The sequence below is a fragment of the Anoplophora glabripennis genome, unplaced genomic scaffold, assembly GCF_000390285.2.
Source record: "Anoplophora glabripennis isolate ALB-LARVAE unplaced genomic scaffold, Agla_2.0 scaffold976, whole genome shotgun sequence".
In the NCBI taxonomy this organism is placed as follows: domain Eukaryota; kingdom Metazoa; phylum Arthropoda; class Insecta; order Coleoptera; family Cerambycidae; genus Anoplophora; species Anoplophora glabripennis.
In genome coordinates, this window is record NW_019417092.1 from 35087 (window position 1) to 61566 (window position 26480).

A 26480-nucleotide genomic window follows, 5' to 3' on the forward strand; every position below is an offset into this window, starting at 1 on the left:
ACCATTAATTAGATATGATAAAAATAATACTTAACAAAACAACGACTTGCTATTTAAAATCCTCAGCATTAACCGTAGTTATTTTAACATCCGATTCATTTTATTTGCCTGATTTTAATCCCTTCACGATCAGTTATAGCATTGGCTGATGCTGATATAATCTAATTCAGAATCTTAAATATATTTTAAATAAAATCGAAACTTTATCAATTTCGTTAAATACTTTTGCCAGTAATCATTTTTGATGTCATCGTTAGTATTAGTCATTTCTCCGTACATCTCATGAAATCGATTTGCATAAATCTGTATAAAAATCTGACCATATTTATATAAACAATGGAATGGACTGAAACAATGGAATAATGAAATAATTCACAGTATCAGAAATATTTGTATTTTTTTACATATATTGTATAAACCCAAAGCTAAAACATGAAGAACTGGAATGGATACTTGAAAAGTTTTAAGACCGGTACACGACTGATGTTAAAATCACTCACATACTTTTATTTGCACATATCCCAATACCATATTATCAATAACAGAACAGCAGGTGACAATCCAGATGTATGAAAATGATTTCGGCATATTAGTTCAAATATTTAGTATGCAGTGTTAAGGTGGACATATCCCTGACCGAGAAATAGTCAAATTTCTGGCGTTTTTAGGTACTGAAATCCTGAAAAGTAAAACGTGTAGAACAAAAGTAAGCACAAAAATAAAATCCTTGATGTTCTGTTTATTCATTGTTACCATTTAAATTTACTCAAATAAAATAATTACTAAAAAAAGCATTTGTAAAACATTCTAAGAATAATTTTCACGTACCTATAAATAAAAGTATATGTAGGACTAAGCAACTAAATGTTATAAGAATATTATTTTACATGTGCAGTTATACAGGGTGTCCCGGAAATGGTCGGCAATCTCTCGGATATGGATAGATAATGAGAAAATAATGTCACAAGTTCATATAAATTTTTTTCCTCCGGGCTCACCCTGTAGAGTTATTAGCTCTTGAAGTTGAGAATTAAAAATGGTTTCTTTGCTGCAACTTTTGCATTTTTCAATAAATTTTGAAAATTTTTTGGCTGGATCTATAATTTTTGAAGCTGCTTTGGATGATAATATGAAATCCTCGATAATAATTATGGGGGCCCGGGGGCAAAGCACCCCCCACCAAAATTTCTAGAAAAAAAATTTTTGTTCCACTATACCCCAAATTTTCCATCATTTTATAAAAATTTATGGTATTTTACGTAAAAAAGGTATACTTGTTGAATATCCATAAAATAGATATTTTTTGAGATAAACCCGTTTAAAGAGGAAGGTACCGTTTAATTTGAGACATTTTATTTAACAGAAACACAGGTTTAATCGTAGTTGGCTTTTACATATCAGAATAAAGGACAAATAATTTGCAATAGCAGTGTTCCAAATTATGAGAATTTGGACTTAACTAAACTAACTAAACGAAAAGTGCATGACAATCAAAATTTTGTAACTAATATAATTCATAATAAATTCTCAATATTAGTTCCACCTTCTCTTATACAAATACGAGCTCGTTTAACAGAAGACTGTTGCACTCTCCATAACTTTTCAGGATTTTGTCGTATTTCATTTACACAATAAAAAATCCTTTCTTCTAATTCTTCTCTAGTGGTTACAGGTGTGGAATAAAGATTTTTCAAGTGCCCCAAAAGAAAAAGACAAGTGGGTTCATATCTGGAGTTTGGGCAGGCCAATGAATAGGTACACCGCGACCTATCCAGCGATTAGGATATACCTCGTTTAAATGGCCCTTACTGCAGCACTAAAGTGCTGCAGATTTTGCTCATGTCTCTGAAGAAACCATTGAGAAAACTGTACTCTTTCACGAAAATCATCAGGATTAAGAGCATGCACTTTTTGGATATGGTAAGGGTGAAGAAGTTGTTCTCTAAGGATTCTTGCAACAGTGGTCTTTGGAACATTGGTAAAAGAAGATAATGACCTAATGCTAACTGTTGAATGAGCAGCAATTTCGTCCAGTATATTTTCCTCTACTTCAAATGTACGTGCTGTTCGCGGGGCACCCCTGTTTGCAGTAACAGGAGCAAACTGACCTAAAGACATTAAAATTTATTTAATATCCATTTTGTTTAATAATAGTAATCGTATTTTACCAGTTTCTCTTAATCTTTGATCAATACGTTCGAAAGTTTTGCGATCCGGAATCCTTCTATTAGGATAAGAATGCTGATAAAATCTTCTTGCTGCCGAAGCATTACAAAGAGCCCGCCCGTACATTAAATGCATATCAGCATATTCTTCATTGGAATACTCCATATTTTATAACAAATTATGAGTTATGAGATGAGTCTTAGATTTAAAACTACGTATTTGACAAGTTTGACAATTTAATTGCCTTTGGCATACTCTGACATGTCAAAGCCAACCACGATTAAATCTGTGTTTCAATTAAATAAAATGTCTCAAATTAAATGGTACCTTCCTCTTTAAACGGGTTTATCTCAAAAAATATCTATTTTATGGATATTCAACAAGTATACCTTTTTTACGTAAAATACCATAAATTTTTATAAAATGATGGAAAATTTGGGGTATAGTGGAACAAAAATTTTTTTTCTAGAAATTTTGGTGGGGGGTGCTTTGCCCCCGGGCCCCCATAATTATTATCGAGGATTTCATATTATCATCCAAAGCAGCTTCAAAAATTATAGATCCAGCCAAAAAATTTTCAAAATTTATTGAAAAATACAAAAGTTACAGCAAAAAAACATTTTTAATTCTCAAATTCAAGAGCTAACAACTCTACAGGGTGAGCCCGGAGGAAAAAATTTTATATGAACTTGTGACATTATTTTCTCATTATCTGTCCATATCCGAGAGATTGCTCAGCATTTCCGGGACACCCTGTATATAAAAAAGTTAGTATTTTCGTGGATTTCAGTACCTAAATCCTTGATGGTTTGATCGTTTTTTGCACCTATTTATTCATTTTACTGCGGCGTCTTTGAAAATACTCAGATAGTATGACATAACATTCCTATTATTTGATAAGCTTTAGATTATTCAATTATTAAATGTTTGAAATTATTTGTCTTTATAGAAAGCACTATTTAAAGAATACGACGCCCTTAAGGAAAACGCATCTAATTTTATTGAAGCTTATCAATGTAAACACAACTTTAATTTTTTTATTTAACAACTGTGACACATTGCTCTGACCATAAGCAATATTTTTAATAAAATAAATGTTGCTTGTTATATTTTCTACAAAATTATTTTGATTCTAAACAGTAATGTATGCCTAATGTGTTTTTTATACTGAATTTGAATAAATTAATAATAAAATTGATAATAAAAAAGTTACGCATTTGTAGAGAACTTAAAGGGACACATTGTATTTTTACAAAATGAAAATTTTTGGTTATTTTCGTTTGAAATCAAATAAAAATTTTAAAAAATACTCTTAAAATTTAGCGGTTATAAGGTGCAATGTTTCCCTGTATCCCGCCACTGATTGACATTCTACACAAATTCAGAAAAATGTTAATCTACGTCAAACATCTTTACAAATTTTTGGGTAAATCTCGAAAACTAAATCATTTAATAGGCCAGGAAATATAGAGTTGGACGCGACTTTTTGTTTCGGCAAACAAAAAGTCGCGGAATGGTAATTTCCCAGATCTTTTTCCTGGCCTATAAAATCAACTTTTCTTCTGAAAATGATTCAAAGGACCATCTCTTGAAATATTTTTATGTATGTACTTAAATTGATTATTTCTTATAAATTTTGCTCTTTGTGAATATAGTATCAAAAACCTGATAGCAGTATAATCGATTGTTAAATGATAACACGATAAAATGGTTATCTAAGACAAAAGTATTTGGTCTACTGCCATGAGTAAAATATTTAGGTTATCGTTAGTTGTTAAAAGTAATGGTTAAACTGGGTAAAAACAATATTTTCAATGTATTATTTTTCGATAGCGTTTTCATCGTTCACAATGATTATTTTTATTTATAAATATTTAGTATGGACTACTAAAATTTGCTACATATTTTCATACTATATAGAAGAAAATGATCAATTTAAAATCGATTTTCAAATTTCAACATAAATTTTAGACAGTAGCATATTACAGATCCAAAAATGTAATGTAAATGCAACAAAAGTTCTTGTTTTATTCATAACGGCACAAAATAAAACTTCATTGCGCCTTCAAAATGAGACAAGTGAATATTTTCAGTAACACGCGTTAAGTTCTACACATTCGATAATCGATATCATACCGCATAATTTGGTTAAAAACAGCCATCTTATTTTCTAAAGAATTGCTACTGTCCTCAGTAAAATTAAAAATAACTCTTGTAATTCTTAAATAAAACAGGCCAATAAACAATTTTTAACCTCACTGAACAATTTGATAAAATTTTGAAAGCGCGACAATCTCAATAGTAAATTTGTTACAATCACCACTAAATCAATTGAACGATACGAAAATTGAAATAAGAAACATGTTATTTCCATCAACTAAGTATTATTTTTTACGTTACTTATTTTTGTACTTTGATGTAATTGCTTTTTAGTGTGCTATATAGTTTTGTAAAGTATCTTTCCTGTTTTCAATAAATATGAATTCCCAATTAAAAGATGATTACACAGTTAAGTGCACAAAACATTATTTTAATTACATAGAAAAGTAATACTTAGGAAAGAATAATATTTTATCTAATTGCCCATAAATACGCATACATCGTATAAATTTCTTTGAACATAACCAACCTAACCTCAAATAAAAGCAATGTACCTAATGCAATTGGCTTATTTAAAAATAAACGAAAGGTATTACTTACAAAAACGTTATAATGGACCATATCGATGCCTTCCGTCTTGGATTTTGCGGTCTGACTTGCCTAACACCTTGGTCCATGTTGTATAACCTCTAAGAGGTAAAATCATTTTCCACTACAAATTAATACTAGATAAGAGGTATCGACACATCTTATCAGAGATAAAATTAAGCGAAGAGTTAAAGATTTGTACCTAGTTTCACTTGATAATTTAAAACTCATGTGAATCATGTTCGAGAAGCTATGCATTCAAAACATTTATGTATTTACTTAAACTACCACTGCTTCTAAGTAAAAAATGAAATGTAAATATTTTTAAGGACATTGCATTGTTTGGTGTTCGGCGGTATCAGGTATTTTTATATTATTACTATCGTTGAGTGAGGAAATAGTATTTCCTCACTCAACACTACTGTAATTGTTAAAAACTATTTGTTTAGAACTTCAGCTATTTTTAAGGAAATTATAACTTGCCTGATACTGTTATCTATCCATAATAACGCGCTAATAACTGCACTAAATAGTATTTTAAATATTCTCTCAATAAAATGAATAATCTGTATTGTTTGCAACTGATCTTTGACTGACCGCAACTTGGTGTGTTATATAAGATTTTATATTCGCAGGTCAATAAAAGAGAAGTAATGGATAATTGCATATGTTTATATTTGAAGATGTTAAAAATTTACACATTCATAATAATGTTGTGCAAACAATATTTTAAATGACCGCATGTAACCACAATGTATGTACCAACAAGGATAAATGAAAATGAATATAATTTTTTTTTTAAATAAACCAAAAAAAATTTTAATTTTGGCAATTTGATATTGCCTTATGACGTCAACTCAAATATGTTTCCGATACATCTATACTTCCATAGACATTAAAATTTTCTGTGAGTATAAATCGAAATGGTAGCAAAATATCCGCTGAAGAGTTTTCTTGAATGGTTGGAGCAACCTCTGACCATACATCCATTCGTGGGCCTTCAAAATGTATTTAAATCTATATCCTACTCTACAGAGCTTCGCTTAATTTAACTTCCAAACTTCTGCAATGTATTCCTTAACCAAAATTAACACAAGAAGTTCAATGAATTGGAGATCAATTCCGACCTCTTACGAGGATATAACAGATTGAAGATGATACGTTAATATGTTAACAACGATTTTTTAATATATTTTAAATTCTATTGTTGACTTTAAACAAATGGTTACACGAACCTTACATCTTTTTTGCAAAAAAAATATACAACAAATAATGTAATATTAGTTTTCATAAATTGGTACTTACATGTCTCTGAAGCTCTGTAGGTCACTATTTAAGACCTTTAATGAAATGCAAATACTCATAGGTATATTAATAAACGGGGGAAAAATGTAAAAAGCCAGAACATTTGTAGTAATACTATTAATACTTATTTAACATGTTAATGTTAATTAACCTATTACATATCTATTAAAAATGAATAGAAATAACTTTGTACAAAAAGCATTTATTGTCCGATTTAATTTCAATTGTTTAAGATAGTGTGAAAAACTGTATTACATCACATCACATTTTTTTATTTAAAATCTGATTACTCCACTGAAATTTATGCAATCTATGGTATTATAAATAAATTAAATAAATAAATAAAACGTTCATTAATCTGTTCTTTTGTAAAAATATTAAACTTCTTCCTATTGGGTAAACAAAATCAAAAGTATACAAACTACATCTAACCGACAGATAAGCGGTAAAAGGCTTAGAAGGAAATTGCATTTAAGAACTGTTATGCAATAAGACAGAGGTTTCATTGAATTTGAACTTTAAGGTTATCTGCAAAAAATTTGAATTTTATATCGTCTACAAGTCATTAAAAAAAATCTTAAACTGGCGCGCTGAGTACCCGCTGAACCGGCGGGTGTGACGTCACCGCATGGGAAACCAATACCGCATACTTGCCTGTTAAGTTTCGATTGAGTACGTTAAGATACCGAATTTTGTTAGCAATACGGAAAACACAGAACAGAAAAAAATTACAAATATAGTGTTGTCCCCCAGTGTGAGAGTACTAGGGTGAAGACGCCTAAGAAAATAATAATGTCCCCGTAATTCTGGGGTGCGGATCTAAAATCAATAGTCAAAGCAAAACTACCCTGCGTAATTTAGGTATGTAATAAATACGTTTGTATCCTCTAGAAACACTATACACTTGTGTTTTCCATTGTTGATTTTTTATGAATAATATACAAATTCTATGTAGAGTAGTTTCGAAATCTCATGAGCAGCGAAAGGCGTGGCGTATCCACATAATTCTTCTAATAAGCACGTTGTGAAAACATTGACTCAGAATTAGACCACGTGCCTCATTACAACCAGAAATGAACTACGTCGCTCGGGTCAACTGGCGAACGTTCGTTATATACAGGGTGATTAATTAACAATTGGAAAATAGAAAGCTGAAGATACTACACGTGAAATGGTGACCATTGGCGCAAACATGCCTTATCCGAAAGTTGATAGTTTCGGAAATACAGGATGTTGAAAGTTAAAATTTTAAACATTTTTGCTTGGCCACCCAGAAGTCCGGACTTCAATCCTCTTGATATTTCTATTTGGTCTCGAATGAAAGATATAGTTTACAGAGAATCTATTGGCTCGCGTGAAGAGTTGTGGAAAAGAATACAAATAGCTGCCAACGAAGTCAGGCGCAATCCCAATATGTTGTTTCAAACTAGAAGATCTCCCAGAAAACGTGTAAAGTGTATCAGTGTCAACGGTGAATTCTTCGAACAATTACTTTAAATCATAATCACGTATTTTATTTGTTTTATTGTTAATTGTTGTAATAACATGAAGAAATACTTGGTTTGTTTCGCTTTTAATTTCTCGTATTATCAAAACATAGTGTTCGTTAAATCGATTTTTCTCGAAAACGGATCGAGATACCGAAATTAAACAAGAATACATAATTAATGGAAAAATCTTTCAGGTTTTGACTCAAGTTTTATGTTGGACATACAGGGTAAAAAGTTATTAACTAAATTTTCGGTAAAATTGGTCGTAACTGACGCCCTCTATGAGCAACGCCGAAATTACAACACGCATCTTATTCGCCGCTTAAAAAAATTTAGTTTCACAAATTTTTAAGTTCCTAACCTACATATTTTCAGAATAATCTCAAAAAAACGATTTAAAATTTTAACTTTCAACATCCTGTATTTCCGAAACTATCAACATTCGGATAAGGCATGTTTGGGCCAATGGTCACTATTTCAAGTGTAGTATCTTCAGCTGTTGATTTTCCCATTGTTAATGAATCACCCTGTATATTTTTATTGCTTAAACTAAAATAATAAAGAATAGGGCATTTTATTATGATATTTGTAATCGGAACAAAGGCTTGTTTACGCTACGAGAGCTCGAGATAGACTGTCAATTATGTTTCTGCGCATATGAAGGTCAAAGCTCATAAGATTTTGAAACAACTCTACTAAGTATTTACATAAAAATATATTATTAATACGAATATATTTATAAGATATTAGGTAGATTTTATGTAGTCTCCGTGGGAATAAAAATAGTAATAAGAATTTTGTATTTGATTAGGTAAATCTTTGAAACTGTGACAGAAACGTTTTCGTCCAATTAAACGCAAAATCCCTTACTACTTCTTATTGTACAAAACTTGCACTACAAGCGTACTTTAAAGCTTTACAATGAAAAATAACTTTTGCATTTTCACTCCTCTCATTTCAGCACTGATGAAGTCGTGGTTTTTATTAAAAAAATCCATAACCATTAACAAACCTACTTCTGGCAAATTAGAAGAATCTGCTTTTACGAAATTTGCTTCCTTTTTTTTAATTTAATATGCACAAACGCTAAAACATTCTGTAGATGCAGAAACTCATCTGGAAATAGCGCCAAGTTAGCTGACCGTCCCATGCGGTGACGTCATTCCATTGCCACGGCTGAGACAAATATTCGCATTTTAAAAATCATATAGTTTGAAAACCGCTCAACGGATTGAGTTGAAATTTTCAGGATCGCCTAATCATGAGCAATACTTTGTGTATTCAAAGAACGTTTTTGAAAATTTACTGAATTATTGATTATGATTAATTTTTATACCAACTATGCCTTTTTATACATATTTATTAGAATAGCTTGACAAAATAATTGTTGAACGTCAAATAATTTTGACCCTATTATACCGAATGTCCCGGTATTTGATACAAAAAAGTCGAGTACAAATAGATAAGGTCAAAATAATATCAGTTCTTCATATGTTTTTTTTTTCATACAAGCCTTCGTTAACATGTTACGGGCTCCCAAAGGTGAACTGGTATTATTTTGACCTCATTTATTTGTACTCGATTTTTTTTGTATCAAGTACCAGGACACCCTGTATACCTAACTCCTTTGTTGGAATTAACAAAAGTAGCTATAAATAATTTTAATTATGAATTTTTGTACGATTTGTAATAGCCTTGTATATTTGTAGCGCCCCCTCAGGACTATATATTATACCCGGGTTCCATAATAATAGGCAGTGATTCATAATATGCGTACTACTTGAAAAAGGTTAAAGAACATAATATGATAAAAAAATAAGTTCACGGTGAATATTTACTTTAGAAAGCTTATACCCTCACCTGTCACCCTCTCCACAATTGTTGAGTACCGTTCTTTCGCACGGTGATGGCCCACCATCACCCACTTACTTACACCTATCTGATGCGCAGGTCGTGGATATCACACTTTATCACTTATAATAATATACTGAACTATATATACACACCCTGTACCAAAAATCCTGTTGTACTTCCAGTATGCGTTATAGACACCACCCTTTCCAGAAGGTGACTAATCCAGTCGAAAATCCTTCCAGAAATGCCTGCCGTTTGCTTTGGATATTGCCATACTTTATCCATGTTTCGTCCGTGTAATATATTATATCTACGATTTAGTTTTCGAGCTTCTTATACTTGTCTTAAATAGTTTCTTCGCCATATCACTCTTTTTCTATCAGCGTACTCTTTCGATTTCGTTTTATAAAACAGAAATTCATGTCACGCATATTTCGCAAAAGCACCATCCTAGATATTATTGGCAAATTTTAATCCTGTGAGATAGCAGCCTGATTTTTTATTATCGGAAGCTCATTCTTAAAATACAATCCAACTTGAATTACTCTCCATTTATAAGAATACAAACCCAAAATCACTAATAAATTAATTACAATCGCAATTTTCCTGTGCTGACAGAATTGCCCGGAATCGAAAATGCGCAACCCAATTGACGTCATGCACCAAACACCAATGAAAGTCTAGAATTTGCTGCAGCAGAAGAATATCTGGTACACGCCAAACGCAGCAGATAAATATTAAATATTTGCAAGAGATGTCTTAATTTTTTCGGAGCATAATTAATATGAAAACTCCATTATAACTTGTAGATGTCATAAAATCTGTTTTTAAAATGTTATTGGTAAGGAACTTACTTTGGAAAAAGTTCAAAATCAATTTAAAATCTTTTTGCTTTAGGGACTACCATGAAGAATAATTATGAAAAATAACAATGTCGTCCGCATGGCTAATAATATGTCCCAGAGGTTTTAAGTGGAAAAGGTTATTAACATACATTGTAAACAGTATAGGTCCGAGCACTGTACCCTGCGGGACACCAAATTCTATCGTTCTTTGTTCGCTAATTATATTATTTATTTTGACACAAACTGGATAAGATCCGACAAGTAACTTTTAAATAGTTCATAAGCTCGTCCCTTAAATCTGATAAGCTCCAAGTTAACACGTAATCCTTCAAGACAAACTATATCAATAGCTTTGACCAGATCAACAAAGATACACGGCATTGGTGTACTTTTATCTATAGCATCATACAGTTTTGATGTCAAATTAGCTGTGGCATTTTGTGTTGACTTGAACTCTCCTAAACCAAACTGATTGTTTTTTATAATATTGTATTTGTTAGGTATTCATTTACTCTTCTTTTCAATTAATTTTTCAAATACTTTTGCAATAGTAGCTGTTAGAGAAATAGGACGATAATTTTTAAGATCTAATTTATTTCCATTTTTATATAGAGGTTTTATCATGGCTACTTTTGATCTATGAGGAAAAACACATTTCTACAATAGTGTTGTTCAATGCAAATTTTATCGATATTCATTTCTTTTTTTGGTTATTAACTCCACTTTCTAAATATAAATTATTATTATTCTACTATTATTTCTTGAATAACCAGTAGATATAATTTAAAACTAGTTATACAAATTTTCAACTCGTCGTGTATAAGTATTAATAATAAATTAAAGAAATTAATTTTATGTTTACTTACATTTATCTTTCTTACTTATTAGATGACTTTAAAGAAAGGAAACGCAGGAAAATATGTGAATATGAAACATGTAGGTTAGAATTGTATTGATCTTCTAGCCATACCATAGTCACCTTGCGAACAATCTGATTAAAAACGATGAAAATGCATTTTATTTCAGTTTAGAATAAAATCCATAGTACAACGATTTTAGTTCGTAAAATCTCCCTCCTGAAATTTTATGAATAAATTGCGATTACAAGGAATTAATGAAACAATAGCGAATAAAGAAGTAAAAAGTAAAGCGAAAATTATACATAAGCGTTAAATCATTTTTATAGAAATTCTGAATAAGAAAACAACCTTTAATAATTACCATAAACTAGTTGAGTATCCACGTGAATTCAATTTATTTATCATTGTTTAGAAACTAAAGCATATTAATTGTATTTTAAAAATTTTGAAATGCGTATACATTTTGGTAAAACCAATAGTTCGCGTTAAATATATCAAATTAATTACTCACATTATTCGAGACATCAAAGTGATATGTATTAAATCTGATTGACTTCTAATACAAGGAAATATAATCATTTCAATATTTAATAATGAAAAACTGTAGTTTGGTTTAGTATTTCCAAAAAAAACTTGTAATTGTAGGTACGGCAAAAAATGAATCTGATACTTCTCATTACACTGAATGAAACGCAAAGCATTTAAGGGGGGCGTTTTTATGCACAATTTTCAATGAATTTTTTGTCCAATTGTTTAAAAAATCTAAGCAAGTTAGAAACGATATCTCTTCACTGTACTACTTATACAAGTGTTCTTCAGGGTGTGAGATAACTGACAACACATTTTAAGTAAGAAAAAAAACCATATTTTTTTATCTTACGTTTCCTGAACTTTACACGACTGTTGAACATACAGATAAAAGCGTACGGTATTATAAACATACCCACACCCAGCAGAATGCTTTTAGGATACTATTTATACATGAATTAATAAGAATTATTGAGTAGTTTTATAAATCAATTGGACAAAACAGGAAAGGTACGTGTTCTGATATTTTATATTATCCGTCATCTTTTCATGCCGAGCAATTGAAGAAATCCTTCGTATTTCAACTTTTCTATAGTTTAGACACTATCGAAAAGAGGGCGATAGTCACAGTTGTCGTTCTAAGGTATTTTTTGCTGAACCAGAGCCGGACTAACTTCAATATGTTTGAGTTGTATTTGCGCTGATTTTAGATAATATAAAAGAATGTGATGGCAGTGCTTGTTTGAATGGGAATATTAAGCTTTGCATGTAAAATAATCATAATAATAAAACTGTTATTCCGAGTTCTTACAAATACTGTTAAATACTAGTAAGTTAAAAAATTTTAATTCTGACAATTAATAATTAGTCTAATAGTAAAAGAGCTATAAACACAAATAAATTATAGTACTTAATACACATATTTTGATAATAGTCCAGATAATATAATCGATAATATAATTACTAGAGAAGAAAGAATTAGGCAAATGCCATTCGGTATCAGTCAGACTGTCTAAACTAAAATGGAGCGTGATAAGATAATTAAAATTTACTACACAGTGGCAGTTTTTTTTAGAAGCGGGGGAGTCAGTGTCTCCCTAAGATTTCTTTAAGATATTTTTCACAAATTGATTATTGTATGTTTTACTAGTTATTAGATCCAGTATAATTTTAGAAACCATAATTCTGAATACAGAATTTTGTATGTAATAATTACTGTTGTTTGTTGAAGAGTGACTTCAAGTTATTATTACATTTTTCTTGAGAAGCAAGCCAAATGAGTTCCCCTAAAAATATTTTTTACAATTTAATTTTTCTGTTCGTGTTTTATTAGTTTTTAAACGAATTGTTTATAATTAGCCTCTGTTTAAAAAGTGATTGATTTATGTAGATACTTTACAATTTACAACACATTTTAAAGCAAATGATTCGTTCTCGCATCGTCACGATGAAATAGGTACGGTCACATATTACTAACAATATGTGGTACGGTGGAATACGGAAAGTGCAGGTGTATAGTACAATTCGCCGGCATGCCTCTGATAAAGTGTTTTTAGATGTGTTTAAATAAAGGGCATGTTTTTATGACAGAATAGGTACCTACTTATTATTAATGTAGGTCAAGGAGGAACTGGAGGCAAATACGCTGTGAACAAATGAAATGATGACTTACTAATTAACAATATTTTGTAAATTTGATTATACCAGTTAAATTTTTTTTACAGTTATTTTTGGTTTTACTATAACTGCTTAATTATATGCCTAATTAATAACGATTGTATAGCATCAGTATTTCGTACTTTTTTGGCGGCAGATTAACAAGCGTGCGTTGTATACTAATTTGCTTAACATTATAATTAACATTTTTGATAAAATATTAAATCAAATGTAGAGTTTTCTTATATACAGGGTGTCTCAAAATTAGTGTCCAATAATTTACCACTTGATTATATTGCGAAAAATAAGAATATTTTTTCAAATAAACATGGGTCGAGAGATGTTTCCTAAGGGAGCTACACCCCCTAAATAGGGCCTCAAAAAAAATTTTTTTTTTAATATTTTCGAAACGGGTTGAAGGAAAATTATGAATGTTGATACCATGAACGCTCTTAAAAGTCGAAATAGATTATCATAAAATTTTTCAAAAATTTTAATCATCTCAATTGGGGGGGGGTCGTCGGCTAAAGTTTGCCCCTATTGCTTTTGTTTGCCGAAATTTTCAAATTCTGATCAAAACAACATCACCATTTTTCATAGAAAACTCAGATCAATCAAATTTTATAGCAACAAATGCAACATGCAAAAATTCGATTCTCCCCCTCCCCTTGCTCGGGACGGCCCATAACAAAGTTTTCTAAGCACTTTTCACGTTGTTTATTACAATGTATATTCATATGATGACATATGAAAATTCATAATGGTACATGTGCCCATTTTAGCCATTCAAGACAAATTTTTTGAATTTTATTAAGGTAACGTAATGAATTGCTTAAATTCGTTTTTCTCGGAAATGGAGCATTTTATCCAAAGAACTAAAGAGTACCTCTTTTGTAAAGGAAATGAATATCTATCATATGTTGGCATGAAAACATGAACTTGAAAATTTCGACAAGTAAAAAAATAGAGGCAAATTTTAGCCGACGATTAAAATTTTATGACGATCTTTTAATGAGCGTCAATTATGTCAAAATTTATAATTTTCCTTGAACCCGTTTCGAAAATATTAAAAAAAATGAATTTTTTGAGGCCCCCATTTAGGGAGCGTAGATCCCTTAGGAAGCATCTCTCGACCCATGTTTATTTGAAAACATATTCTTATTTTTGGCTATATAATCAAGTGATAAATTATTGGACACTAATTATGAGACACTCTGTATATAAGGAAGCTCTACATTTGATTTAATATTTTATCAAAAATGTAAATTAAAATGTTAAGCAATACAACGCATGCTCGTTAATCTTCCGCCACGTTTTTTTGAATACCACGAAAATAAAAAGCTTTATTAGGCCGACATGCAGGTTTGCTAAAATAAACAATGTTTAGAAAAAAATACACACGCTTACGCTGGAAGTATGGCTCTCGTAATAGTATAAGTAAAATTTTCATATTTTTTATTTCAAAGTGTATAATGTTTAGTTTTCTTATTACTGAATGTTAAGTTTCAATAAAATATATGTTTGCTTATATTTATTTTCTTACAAATCTATTTACAGAGCCACTAAACATGCGTGCAATGTAGGAATAATATATCATTCTCCGTCCCTTGCGCGTTTGCAAGCCTGAACCCATCTCGCTTGCACTCACAGACTGCTACGATGTTTACGACGGAGACGGAACCCTTTTATTGGCTGTAATTAAGAAACGCCGACGAAAAACCGACTTTTTTGTCTGTCATTTCACTTTTGTGGTCAAATTGTATTCCTAAAGCCGAATTTCATAGTCTGCAGGTGGTACAAATCAAGGAGTTTTTGAAAAAAAAAACAAGTTTGAGTAGCCGCCTCCGGCCAAACGTAGCGATATTTGTTCACTTTAAACCTATTTCAACATTAATGTGCTTATCTTTTGGTACAAATGATGGGAAAAAATCACGCCAGCTCTTAGGCTATAAGTATTTAGTCCAAGCATTATAGAGAAATGCTTACAGAAATTATTACCTGGACAAAAAAATATGACCGTATAGAAAATTAAATTTTAAATCGAGTTTCTTGTTCTTTAAACTCGATCCAAAATGGCGAACATGGTTAAAAAAATCGCAAAGTTGCAAAAAAATGGTTTTTCTAAAATAACTAAAAAAATATAGCACCGATCGAAAAATTTTAAAACAAAGTTGTAGGTTTTAAAAAGATCTATCGACTGTTTTTTTGTAAGTAAACATATCCTACTATTTTTTTTTTTGAAAATATAAATATTCAATATTAACCTCCATCAAGCGCATCGCTGTAAAAAATGTTAATTGCGTCTTCAAAATTTTTTTTAAATAAAAAAATTATCTCGGCTCCAGAAGGTCGTAGAAAAACATTTTTTTTTTAAATTGGCGAAAAAATGTCAGCAGTTTCCTTCTTTAAAAGTCATTTTCATAAAATAAAAATTGAAATAGTTATTTGAAAAAAACACCCAAAAAAGTGCAACTTTTTCAGTCATATTTTGATCCTCTCATCTAAAATTTTTCGATCGGTGCTATATTTTTTTACTTATTTTAGAAAAACCGTTTTTTGCAACTTTGCGATTTTTTTTAACCATGTTCGCCATTTTGGATCGAGTTTAAAGAACAAGAAACTGGATTTAAAATTTAATTTTCTATACGGTCATATTTTTTTGTCCAGGTAATAATTTCTGCTAATTTAACATTAATCCGTGACAGAATGCTTGGACTAATTTGCAACAAAAAAAAACTGGTCTGCCGGCCGGTAAACACGAACACGTGCTCTTTGTATTGGTAAAATTTTGAAATAAATATGGAATGAGTAATGAACTACAATTAATAAATTATGAAAATATTTACCAGAGGATCTGATAAACTATTTTGTTTTTTTATTTCTATTTTTCTCCTATTTTATGTTTCTCAATAGGTTCAGGGTGTTTAATACTACATTAATTATAATTCATAACATATTTTATCTATATATTTTTAAGAAAAATAATGAAATTTTTCTGTACATTTTAATTGTCTGGAATACAGTTGCATTGTTATTTAAAATCATTAAAACTGTCTTTACCACAATGTTTCCATACTTCCAACATAATGATAATAATCACAAATATTTCACAAATATGTCTGTTAAATGAAATTAAAATATATAGAACATTAAGGGTATAAAATGAGCATCATTTTGCATTCGACATGCCCAGTAATAAAGAATCTGGGGAATTTGAAGTTTTTGTCAAAAAAGTTGTTTGGTATATCTAGTGTTTACGAAGATAGTTGAAACCGTATAAAAACTAAAAGTCGGCATCTCTTTCCGGGCACAATAAAGAGATGCCGACTTTTAGTTTTTATACGGTTTCAACTATCTTCGTAAACACTATAATAAATGTTTAAATTTTTGATAGTATCAAGTATAGTATTCCTCTGTTTCCACATCCAATATTTTATTAAAACACTGTAGGTCATTATATTATTTTTCTGTGCAAATATTAAAATTATCTGACAATTCTTGTTCATTGCACATATTTTCCCTAATGCGGCTCTGGACGATAATAGGCTTACCAATGTCCTGAGAATATATAGTTACCGATTAAAGAAATCTTTACGTCGATTGCTATGTGGTATTATGAAGTTGTTCTAGTTTGGCATTACGCTAGTAGAGACCGCCACTTCCTGGATGGATTTTCTACTATCTATCAGGTGCTATCGCTGTCTTACCAAAAGTGCGATTTCTTGTCTATAAAACGGCGCCCTTAAGCTTTGTAGGTAAACGTTGATGAAAAACTTAATAACATACTTATTTTACTCGTACTTCCAATTTTTTCCACCTTCAAAATTGAAGACTATTCCACTTATTGCATGATAACCAATAATGCTACTTTTTATTTATTTTGGGTCAAGTATAAATTCGCCCATTATGGCATAGGAAACTGAACTGAATTTTGAAATGATAATAATTAAATATAACTATATCTTGCCACATATTCATTCTGCCTGATATTATGATATTTATTATACAGGGTGAGTCAAGAGAATCGCACTAAACTCCAGGGATGAATTCTACATGTGAAAATAATAAGGAAATACTGGAATACTGTTATGCAATTTTCATTTTTTTTTTCTAGATGATGTTTCTACAGGGTGTTAGAAGTTTGGCTGCCTTAATTTTAATAGACGATAGAATACAAAAAAAACATATATGACATGGATACTAAACTCAACCATTTCCAAAAAAATAATTATCAAAACCTCCAACTTGATGTACAAAAGTTCATGTTTACACTGTTTTGAACTTCTTTATGCTTAATTCTAATAAATAATTAGTATTGTAACAAATTTAAAATTCGATAAAAATCATATCGAGCAATGTGACAACGGCGCGGCGGTTTATTAACACGAGGTACTAAGGTGTCCAGCAACTACCAATACGCAATTCAGTTGGTATCTGGATTCGACCATGTCGGAGTGTTCTTTGCGTACCACTATTGACATTTCTTGAGGAGTTTTCCAGCGAGTGCACGAAAATTAGATTCGAAGGTGTCTTGCGTGCATCGAAAATAGTGGTGAACATTTTGAGCATACGTTGTAATTTGTTTTGTACTTGTGCGTTTAAAAATTACTGAGTTTTGCTTTTTGGTAAGTACCTAAATTATTTTTAATACCTACGTATGATTATTTGGACGACGTGAATCTTTGGGTACTTTAATTACATATTTTTCAAATACATAATTTGTATAAAGTTAAGTTCCTGTTTTAAGAGATTCATAATTTCTAAAACTCGAACTAAAATTTAAGCACAACACTATCTTCGTACTACAAAATCGATACATTTTATTTTATTTATTTAAAAACTGGAAGACAATTGTCTTGAAATTTTCACAATAATAGTTGTTTACATTTTTTCCGTAAGACAAGTCTGCAGTGTGCGCACGTGGTGTGCATCAGTAGGTTAAGCGCTGTTGTCACGTCGTGATGAATCTCCCCAATATTAATACTCGCTGTATTCTTAAAACTGTTAATCTTACGCGCCTGTAATAACAACTTTTTTGTTCATTTATGATTACTCATGCTGAAGTAGGTAGTCACACTTCTTACACCCTATATAAACATGAGAATTCGTATTTCTGCAAGTTTGGCTCGTCCAGTTAAGGTACATTTGAATGTAAAGTTTTCAGGCCGCGGACCTATTAGTTGGCCTCCAAGATCTCCAGACCCCACAGCACTAGATTACTGTTTATGGGGCTGGTTCAAAAATGATGTCTACAAAGTTAGAGTGAACACTCGGGAGGCATTAATTCGACGTATCATCAATACTACAGCACTTATAAAAGTAAAGGACATGCAGCAATCAGGAGAGCTACAGACGCCCTTCGTAGAAGATGCAAAAAGTGTTTACAAGTCAATGGTGGTGTTTTTGAACATTTAAATCAAAAAACGTTATGATAGTATAATAAAATATCAATAAATTATTTTTTTATTGAAATGTACGTGATAGCACGGAAAGAAATGAAAATCGCATAACATTTTAATTTTTTCTTATTATTTTGACTCCGTTCCTGGAGTTTGGTGCGATCTCCCGACTCACCCTGTATACTGTATTATATACATGCATACGACAGAAGAACTGCATCAAAGACAAAAATTTGTTATAAACATTTATATATCTCTGCCAACAGTGTTTATTAGATTAAACCTACTTAAGGCAAATTACTGAAATTTTGAATTTTTTTATTAATCTTGGAATGTTTTTTACATCCTTAGTTTTTACTGCAATTCCTAGCGACCAATATCAGTAGTGTCCGATATTAGGATATGTGAGCTTCCTGCAGACACTATTCCGTTCTGTGATGTTAATGTATGTTATAAGTCAATGATGTCCGGAGAAATCCATAGTGGTGTTCAAGATGTATCTGTAATAAATAATGACAGCAATAACAACAAAGATGACGAGGATGACAAATCCAGCGAAGCCATTAAGAAAGTTGTAAGTTTACAGTTTTTTTCCTTGAAAAGTAAAATTCTTTTGGCAATGCCCACACTTGCATGGTTCTATTCAAAGGTCTGTAATGTAGGGGAGACGGGTGTCGGTTGAAATAAACATACTTATGAAACCATCATCTGAGTCACATAAAAAAATTATAACTTACTTAATTAGTCTTTTTATCAAGAATAGAAGTTTTAAGAAATAAGTTTCTTTCAAGTAACAAAGTAATTAGACAATGACTTCTTATGTAGATACATGGCATTTTTTCTAAATGTTTTTTTTTTGTATATAAACAATAAATAATGCAATATGATGCAAACATCCAAGATGTCCGAAACTTAATATACCGGGTGTATCAAAGAAACTCGAAACTCCCGATATCTTTTTAGAATTGAGTTCTATCAAATAAAGTTTTAGATGTAAGTTGTAGGATGTCAAGAAGGCAATGTTTTGCTGACACTGGATTTGACCTTGACTTTAAGATTCAAGGTCAAACCAAGGTCACTCAAAAATATTGAATAGAACAGCCTACTTTTTATAAGAGCAGTCGACAGAATATTAATTTTATACCCCAGTATAAGGTCGGAATATCTTTCCTGCATGTCCTTGCACGTCATTTAGAGTCGAACTCATTTTTCTCTGCATAAATCGACAAAAATGTTTCAAGCAACATTTGTAGGACTTTGAATGACGAATTAAATAGTGATCTGAATTAACCTAACATCCGATTAGATATCAGTCTCCACAATCAATGCTCCTATTATGAAATTATTTTCAATCATCAGAATTATATGAAATTCAGCAAGACTGTGTTATTAATTATTTTTAAGGGATGTAAAATGTTATGGCAATCTTTTTTATGCTCATTGATTCAAGTTTTCAAAAATCCCTGTCTCACCTAAGTATACCTTGCTGCATTCTTTACAAGGAATTTTATAAAAGTCGTGATTCCATCCTCACGGATGCTTCTGTTTTTGTTTAAGTGATCAGATTTTATTTAAGAATCCTAAAGATATCACGGTGAAGAGACGAAACGTTAACATTCAGAAAATTTGTATTTTCATAAATTTTCATTTGAATTAAAATTTATATTTATAAATCGTGTTTAGTTTTTGAGTTAAACTAAATCTAAGTAGTATGTTTTTATGATTTATTATTACCTACAAGGAGATTATGTATTCTTGTATTTTAAATTTGCACGCTCTCTCAGTTGAATACGAGACTGTTCTTCTGCATTTACATATATTTTATTCTAACATTGACGTGTTTTTTTCATTCCAGTAGAAAAAAAATTGAGAACGCTATAAATCTGCAAACAAAATTTACTAATTTTTAATTTCAGTAGTTGATCCTTTGTTGTAATTAAAAAAAGTACTCTTTCTTTATCTTGAAAACAAGTTGTTGACATATATTTATGTAAAATTGTTTTGTTAATTTCTAATACAGAATCCTGCATTATTATTTCAATAAACAATTAAGTTATATGTTAGCATAACATAAAAAAAAATAAAAGTTAAAAATCCATTAGCACTGTATGATAATTCGATTAATACAAGGTAACATGATAAGAAACAACACTATACATTTCTGATAGCGGGAAAGGTTACCTGCTGATAATTATTTGAGAAAATATTTCATCTCCTTTAAGAGTTTATTTATTGATGTTATTTATTAAGACAATTTACAATTACAGCCATTATGCTGCGAGCTCTGCAATATAAAGGTAACAAGCGGCAAAATCTTACAAAGACATCTCGATGGAAGAAGACACAAAATGCGAATGGAGCGTAGAGGAAAATGCTTCAGATGCGATTTATGCGACTTGACAGCCAATAGCGAGACACAACTTAATATCCATTTAAATAGTAAGTGCTTGTAATCTATGTACAATTTATTTTTTAATTGATTTTCCGGATTAAAGATGAAAGTGGTATGATTACTGTCTAAATGTTTCTTTGGCGAACAGTGGATTGTCAACAAGACAAAAAAACAGCCTGCTAGAAATAAGATACTGTGCCAGTAAAGTCATACTATCAAAAATTTTATGTAAAATTACACACTAGATCATTGGTTATTATGACGCCACAGTGGGTAATGGAAAATTACATCGTAAAAGTAAAGTTATATTAAGAATGTAATTTTACACTTTTTGTAAATGTAAATTTCAATTATCGATATATGTATATTTACGGCACCTAAATAAAGTGTAATTTTACTAAAAAACATGAAAACTACATAGTATTTTTAAGAGGAAAAGGCTTTATTATTTTGTAATATTTTTAGAAAGAATATCTTTTTTACATACTTAAATATTTTTCGAAGGTAAGTTACGACATACCTATGTGAAGTGAAATTAACATTCAATAAACTTAAGGCAGTAAATTACACATTTTCTCTTGAATAAAAACAATTTTTTTTTTCAAAAACTTTGAAATCGTTAGGAGGGAATAATCCCAAATTTGGTACGAAAACTACACTACGTACTCCTCATAACTAGAAGCTTTCAATGACTGAGATATGGGGACCTCGTTTTTCTTAAATGCTTCTACGCCACTGGCTTTAAAAAAAGTTAGGTGAATTTCTAAATTGCCTGTTCCCTTTAGAGCAAAAAGTGTAACTTTACTTTTTTCTGGCGAGCGTTCGTTCTCCAGTTATTTGATATACGATGAATAGATCAATTTTTGAAACAAAATTCTACACAACGTACCTATCATATAATGTTCCATTCATTTACATTTTCCTGATGTATAACACAATCTTTATCAGTGTAAGCTTTAAATAATTTAACTTAGGTACTATTATATCCTAAAAAAAATGTAGCTCAATTTTTATATGAACATGAACAATATTTAATCCTTTGCTAATGAAATTTGCGAATCAAAATTCCATTTTGATAATGGACTTTAAGAAAGATGACACAAGAAATAAACTAATATTACATAGGTATATTAGACCCATCAAAATAACTCATTTAGAGGGGAAAAAAAAAGAAAATTGTTACCTCGACTTTTATAAGTGGAAATGGTAAAGGGGCTTATAATAAACGAAAAAAAAAATAAATAAATGCGTAAGCAGGGTCGGTGGAGGGTTGATTTGGGGGGTAAAAAGTTATGAGAAATTGTATCATTGGGATTTCTGGCGAAAGTCGACGTCAGACAAAAAAGTAACCAATACAAAAGTTGTAGATCATGCAAAAATCTACAACTCTTGTAGAAGTCGTTTCTTAACATAACCTCAAAATTTTCGAGAAAAATGCGAAAAACTAGTTTTTTTTCTGATTTTTCGTTTTTTATTTCACATATCCGCAAAAATAATTTAATTTTGACGAAACTTGGTGAAAGTATACCTTTCTCTGTCTTAAATAACCTCAAATTTTTTTAGATAAAAACGTCAAGAAGTTTCTGAGTTTTTCATTTTTTTCGGCCTGAAACACTTTTTTTCAAAGAAAAATTCTACTTAAAAAAATCTTCTGCCGGTAATAATTTTTTTCGTTTTGACATACTTTTTGGTGAAATAAAAAAAATTTGCAATCACAGTTCAAAAACATGCTCAAAGATGCAATGAATTTTTCAGTAATTGTTGATAATTTGTTTAAATTTAAAAAATCAAAAACTGATTATAGGTACCATTCAATTGTACGTAAAAAATACAAAAAAACTGTCCCATTTTTTGACCCAAAACTATTGTTGTACAGTATTGCTATAAACATAAGTCGAATAGTGAATAAATAAAATAAATAATATTTTTTTCCGTAGGATCAATTAGTGTACTTATTTTTTTTTAAGTTTGATGAATTCATAGATATACAGTGTGTCCAAGATAAGGATGGGTTAGGCATTAGGATCTAAGAAACGGTAAGAGATATGGGGTGGCTCAGATTAGAAAAAAGTTGTGTTTTTTTATGCCTAACAATATGCTTTTTTTAGCTTGTTTTAGCTATAATTTAAATTTTTTCCTGAGTACGGCTCTGAACGCTTTCAAAATATCTATTAGATGAAGTCATAACAGTATAAAAGTCAATACCGCACAAAATATCCAACAAATTTTTACTACTATTAGCAATACTAATTAGAAATAATAAAATATTTCATAAATTTGTATTATTTTTTTATTAGGTACAATTTTTTAAATTATGGATTAAAAAAATTGTTGGATATTTTGTGCTGTATTGACTTTTATTCTCTCCTCTCTCTCTCTCTCTCTCTCTCTCCTCCAATAGATCCAGGTATTTTGAAAGCGTTCAGAGCCGTACTCGGGAAAATTTTTTAATGATAGCTAAAAACCTTTTTAAGAGATTACAATAGTAATATCATCTAATACAGAATTAAAAATGACTAGATTTTGTCATAAAAATAGCAGCGATATATTAAAAAAAAATTAATCTGATGATGGACCCTCGAAGACGAAACGTCGGATTGCAAAAATGTTGACGCCATTGGATAGAGCGAAAACGGTGGCAATGTAAATATGCAATTTATTTAAAATTCGTTTTCAAATAAAGCCAGAAAAAAAATAAAACGAGTTTACAAAATTTCGGGTTTTCGGATTTCGCGTCAACAGTAGACTGCAGTTAATACTTTGTATTGCTGAAATCTCAAATCGTCCAGAGATAATTTATCATTTGAGCATTTGTAATTCAACTTACTTAGATGTTTATAGCAATACTGTACAAAAATAAACTTTTGGATCAAACAATGAGACACAGTTTTTTTTCCGTAGAATTGAATGGTGTAATCAGTTTTTGAATGTTTTTTAATTTAAACAAATTATCAACAATAACTGAAAAATTCATTGTTGCAAGTCATTTTTTTGCATTTTTCAGTATGTTTTTGAACTGTTATTACAGATTTTTTTATTTCACTAAAAAGTATATGTTAAAACGAAATAAATGATTACCGACAGAACTCTGTACGAAGATTTTTTTAAGTAGAATTTTTCTTTGAAAAAAAAAGTGTTTTAGGCCCAAAAAAATGAATATCTCAGAAACTTCTTGATTTTTTTATCTAAAAAAATTTGAGGTTATTTTTAGATCTTTAGAGAAAGGTATACTTTCACCAAGTTTCGTCAAAATTAAATTTTTGCGGAAATGAGAAATAAAAAAGGAAAAATCAGAAAAAAATAGCTATTTATGATATACGTGTTAAAAGTAAGATTTTATTTTGTGAGTGAAGATGATTAAAAAACGAGCGTAGCGAGTTTTTTAACTTCACGAACAAAATAAAATCACTTTTAACACGTATATCATACATTATTTTTTCTACAAACACTAATGTTAAAAGTAACTTACTCGCTACACACACGCGTGTCAAAAAATGACATTTTTAACATCAAAAATGACTTTTAACAGTTTTGTAGAAAAACTGTTTTTCGCATTTTTTTCGGAAATTTTGAGGTTATGCCAAAAAGTGACTTCTACAAAAGTTATAGATTTTTGCATGATCTACAACTTTTGTATTGTATACTTTTTTGTTTAACGTCAACTTTCGCCAGAAATCCCAATGATACAATTATTCATAACTTTTCAACCCCACAAATCAACCCTCCGCCGCCCTTGCTCACGCATTTATTTTTTTTAGGTTTATTATAAGCCCTTTTACCATTTCCACTTATAAAAGTCGAGGTAACAATTTATTTTTTTCTCCAAGTGTAATTAGGTTGGACTATATAAAGTGTCTCGGATCCAAATAAAGTCATTACCAATATCATTGTTTTAAACTTAAAACTATAAATTTCAAGATAATGTGTTGTAAGTAAATAAAAATCAATCGGTATCTCTGCTGAATACAATAAATGCATAAAACAATAACTTCCCGTAGCCTATATTTTTTTCTTCTTTTGTTTAATAATAACCGTTGTGATATAAACGACTTTTAGTAGTTTTTAAGAAGTATAAGTTTTTTTTCTATAGGAATTTCAGTTATACTAAATGTTTGAAATTGAAGGTTTGTTTGAAAATAAAGTTATGCATCATTAGAGACATATCCTGTCTGACCTGTCTGGTACAGGTGCCTCAACTCTTTTATTATAATTTCAAAAATATATGCTGGAAATTAATGACAACCCTTTATGCTTTACTTTGCGGAAGGACTTTGTTACTGCTGTTGATAGAATTTTCAGTTATTTTATTAAAATATATGTGAAATATTGTGAAAATGTTGCAGTTTTTATAGCACAGTGAGAATCTAAATACTATACTTTTTTTACAAATACAAGGTGTCCCATTCACATTTCAAAAAAACTTGTGTGCAAGTTCATTATGGAAAAATTAATGGGGGTAGTTCATGTAGTTATTTTCTTAGACGCCCTGTTTTTTTTTTTTTTCATTTTTCTCGAAAATGGTACATGCTACCGAGTTTCGACAAGTATACCTTTTTTGTAGTATCCTTTAGAGTTTACAGAACCGTTTAGAAATGTAATAAATTTTTACTTTTAACATATTTGTTCTTTGATTGTACCCCTTCAATTACCTGTATCGACGACACTGCTTTTCAGAAAGAAACCGTTTGCACATTATTCTTAACGCACAGTTAATGTTTACTCGTGTACAAATTTTGACATTTTTATCCGATTTAAAGATAATTAAGGAAAAGTGAAAACCATTTGGAAAGTAACAACTTCAACACACTGTGAAAACAGGGCGTCTAAGAAAAAAATTTTACATGAATTATCCCCATTATTTTCCCATAAGGAACTTGCAAACAAGTTTTTTTGAAACATGAATGGGACACCCTGTATATGACTAGAACTTAATCGTTTAACAAACACATTTTAAACTCTCTAATCTGACTATATTTTTTCAGGTTCAAGACATAAAGCTAAATTGCAAAAAAAGGAATACAGTGAATTTACGGATATTACAACTAGTGTAAAGGGTATATGGATCTTAATTTTTTGTATTGTTTGTATCTTTCTAAATTTATTCTTATTATTTAAACTTATTTTATAAATAACTTTGTACCTTAGCAGTATTGATTGTACTTAGTATTTTTTTTAATGTTTGTAATTCTAGTAATGAAAATTGTTATATAGCTTCTACATTTACTGTTTTTACATTTATCTAAAATAAAATACTACTTAAACCAATTCCTTCTTTGATTAAAGATAAAACGCATATT

The 26480-nt window shown here is 30.2% G+C and overlaps 2 protein-coding genes across 4 annotated transcripts in view; one reads left to right on the plus strand and one right to left on the minus strand.

Annotated features, from left to right (window-relative positions):
• Positions 1 to 11320, minus strand: part of LOC108913366 (probable multidrug resistance-associated protein lethal(2)03659) — a 26083-nt gene extending 14763 nt beyond the window's left edge. The window contains exons 1-2 of one of the 3 annotated variants that reach the window (XM_023455915.1): positions 11215 to 11320; positions 4867 to 4955 (exon numbers count right to left, since the gene is read on the minus strand). In XM_023455915.1, the coding sequence (XP_023311683.1) occupies positions 4867 to 4943 (77 nt within the window). In that variant the 5' untranslated portion in view covers positions 4944 to 4955; positions 11215 to 11320. Of the gene's footprint in view, positions 1 to 4866; positions 4979 to 5056; positions 5141 to 11214 lie in introns of those variants that run through there. The other 2 variants (XM_023455913.1, XM_023455914.1) reach the window with 2 other exon arrangements.
• LOC108913367 (zinc finger protein 385B-like) lies at positions 5110 to 26359 on the plus strand. The gene is made up of 4 exons (XM_018718919.2): positions 5110 to 5216; positions 19143 to 19365; positions 21059 to 21230; positions 26166 to 26359. Exons 2-4 carry the CDS (start codon positions 19252 to 19254, stop codon positions 26309 to 26311), a joined length of 432 nt encoding a protein of 143 aa, XP_018574435.1. The 5' UTR covers positions 5110 to 5216; positions 19143 to 19251; the 3' UTR covers positions 26312 to 26359.
• Positions 26360 to 26480: the final 121 nt, after the last annotated feature.

Bases quoted from the DNA above. Each gene is read 5' to 3' on its own strand.
- LOC108913367 (XM_018718919.2), top strand. From the start codon at position 19,252: ATGATGTCCGGAGAAATCCATAGTGGTGTTCAAGATGTATCTGTAATA. The intron at 19,366-21,058 runs GTAAGTTTACAG...TTACAATTACAG, and splicing joins GCGAAGCCATTAAGAAAGTT to CCATTATGCTGCGAGCTCTG. The intron at 21,231-26,165 runs GTAAGTGCTTGT...ATATTTTTTCAG, and splicing joins ACTTAATATCCATTTAAATA to GTTCAAGACATAAAGCTAAA.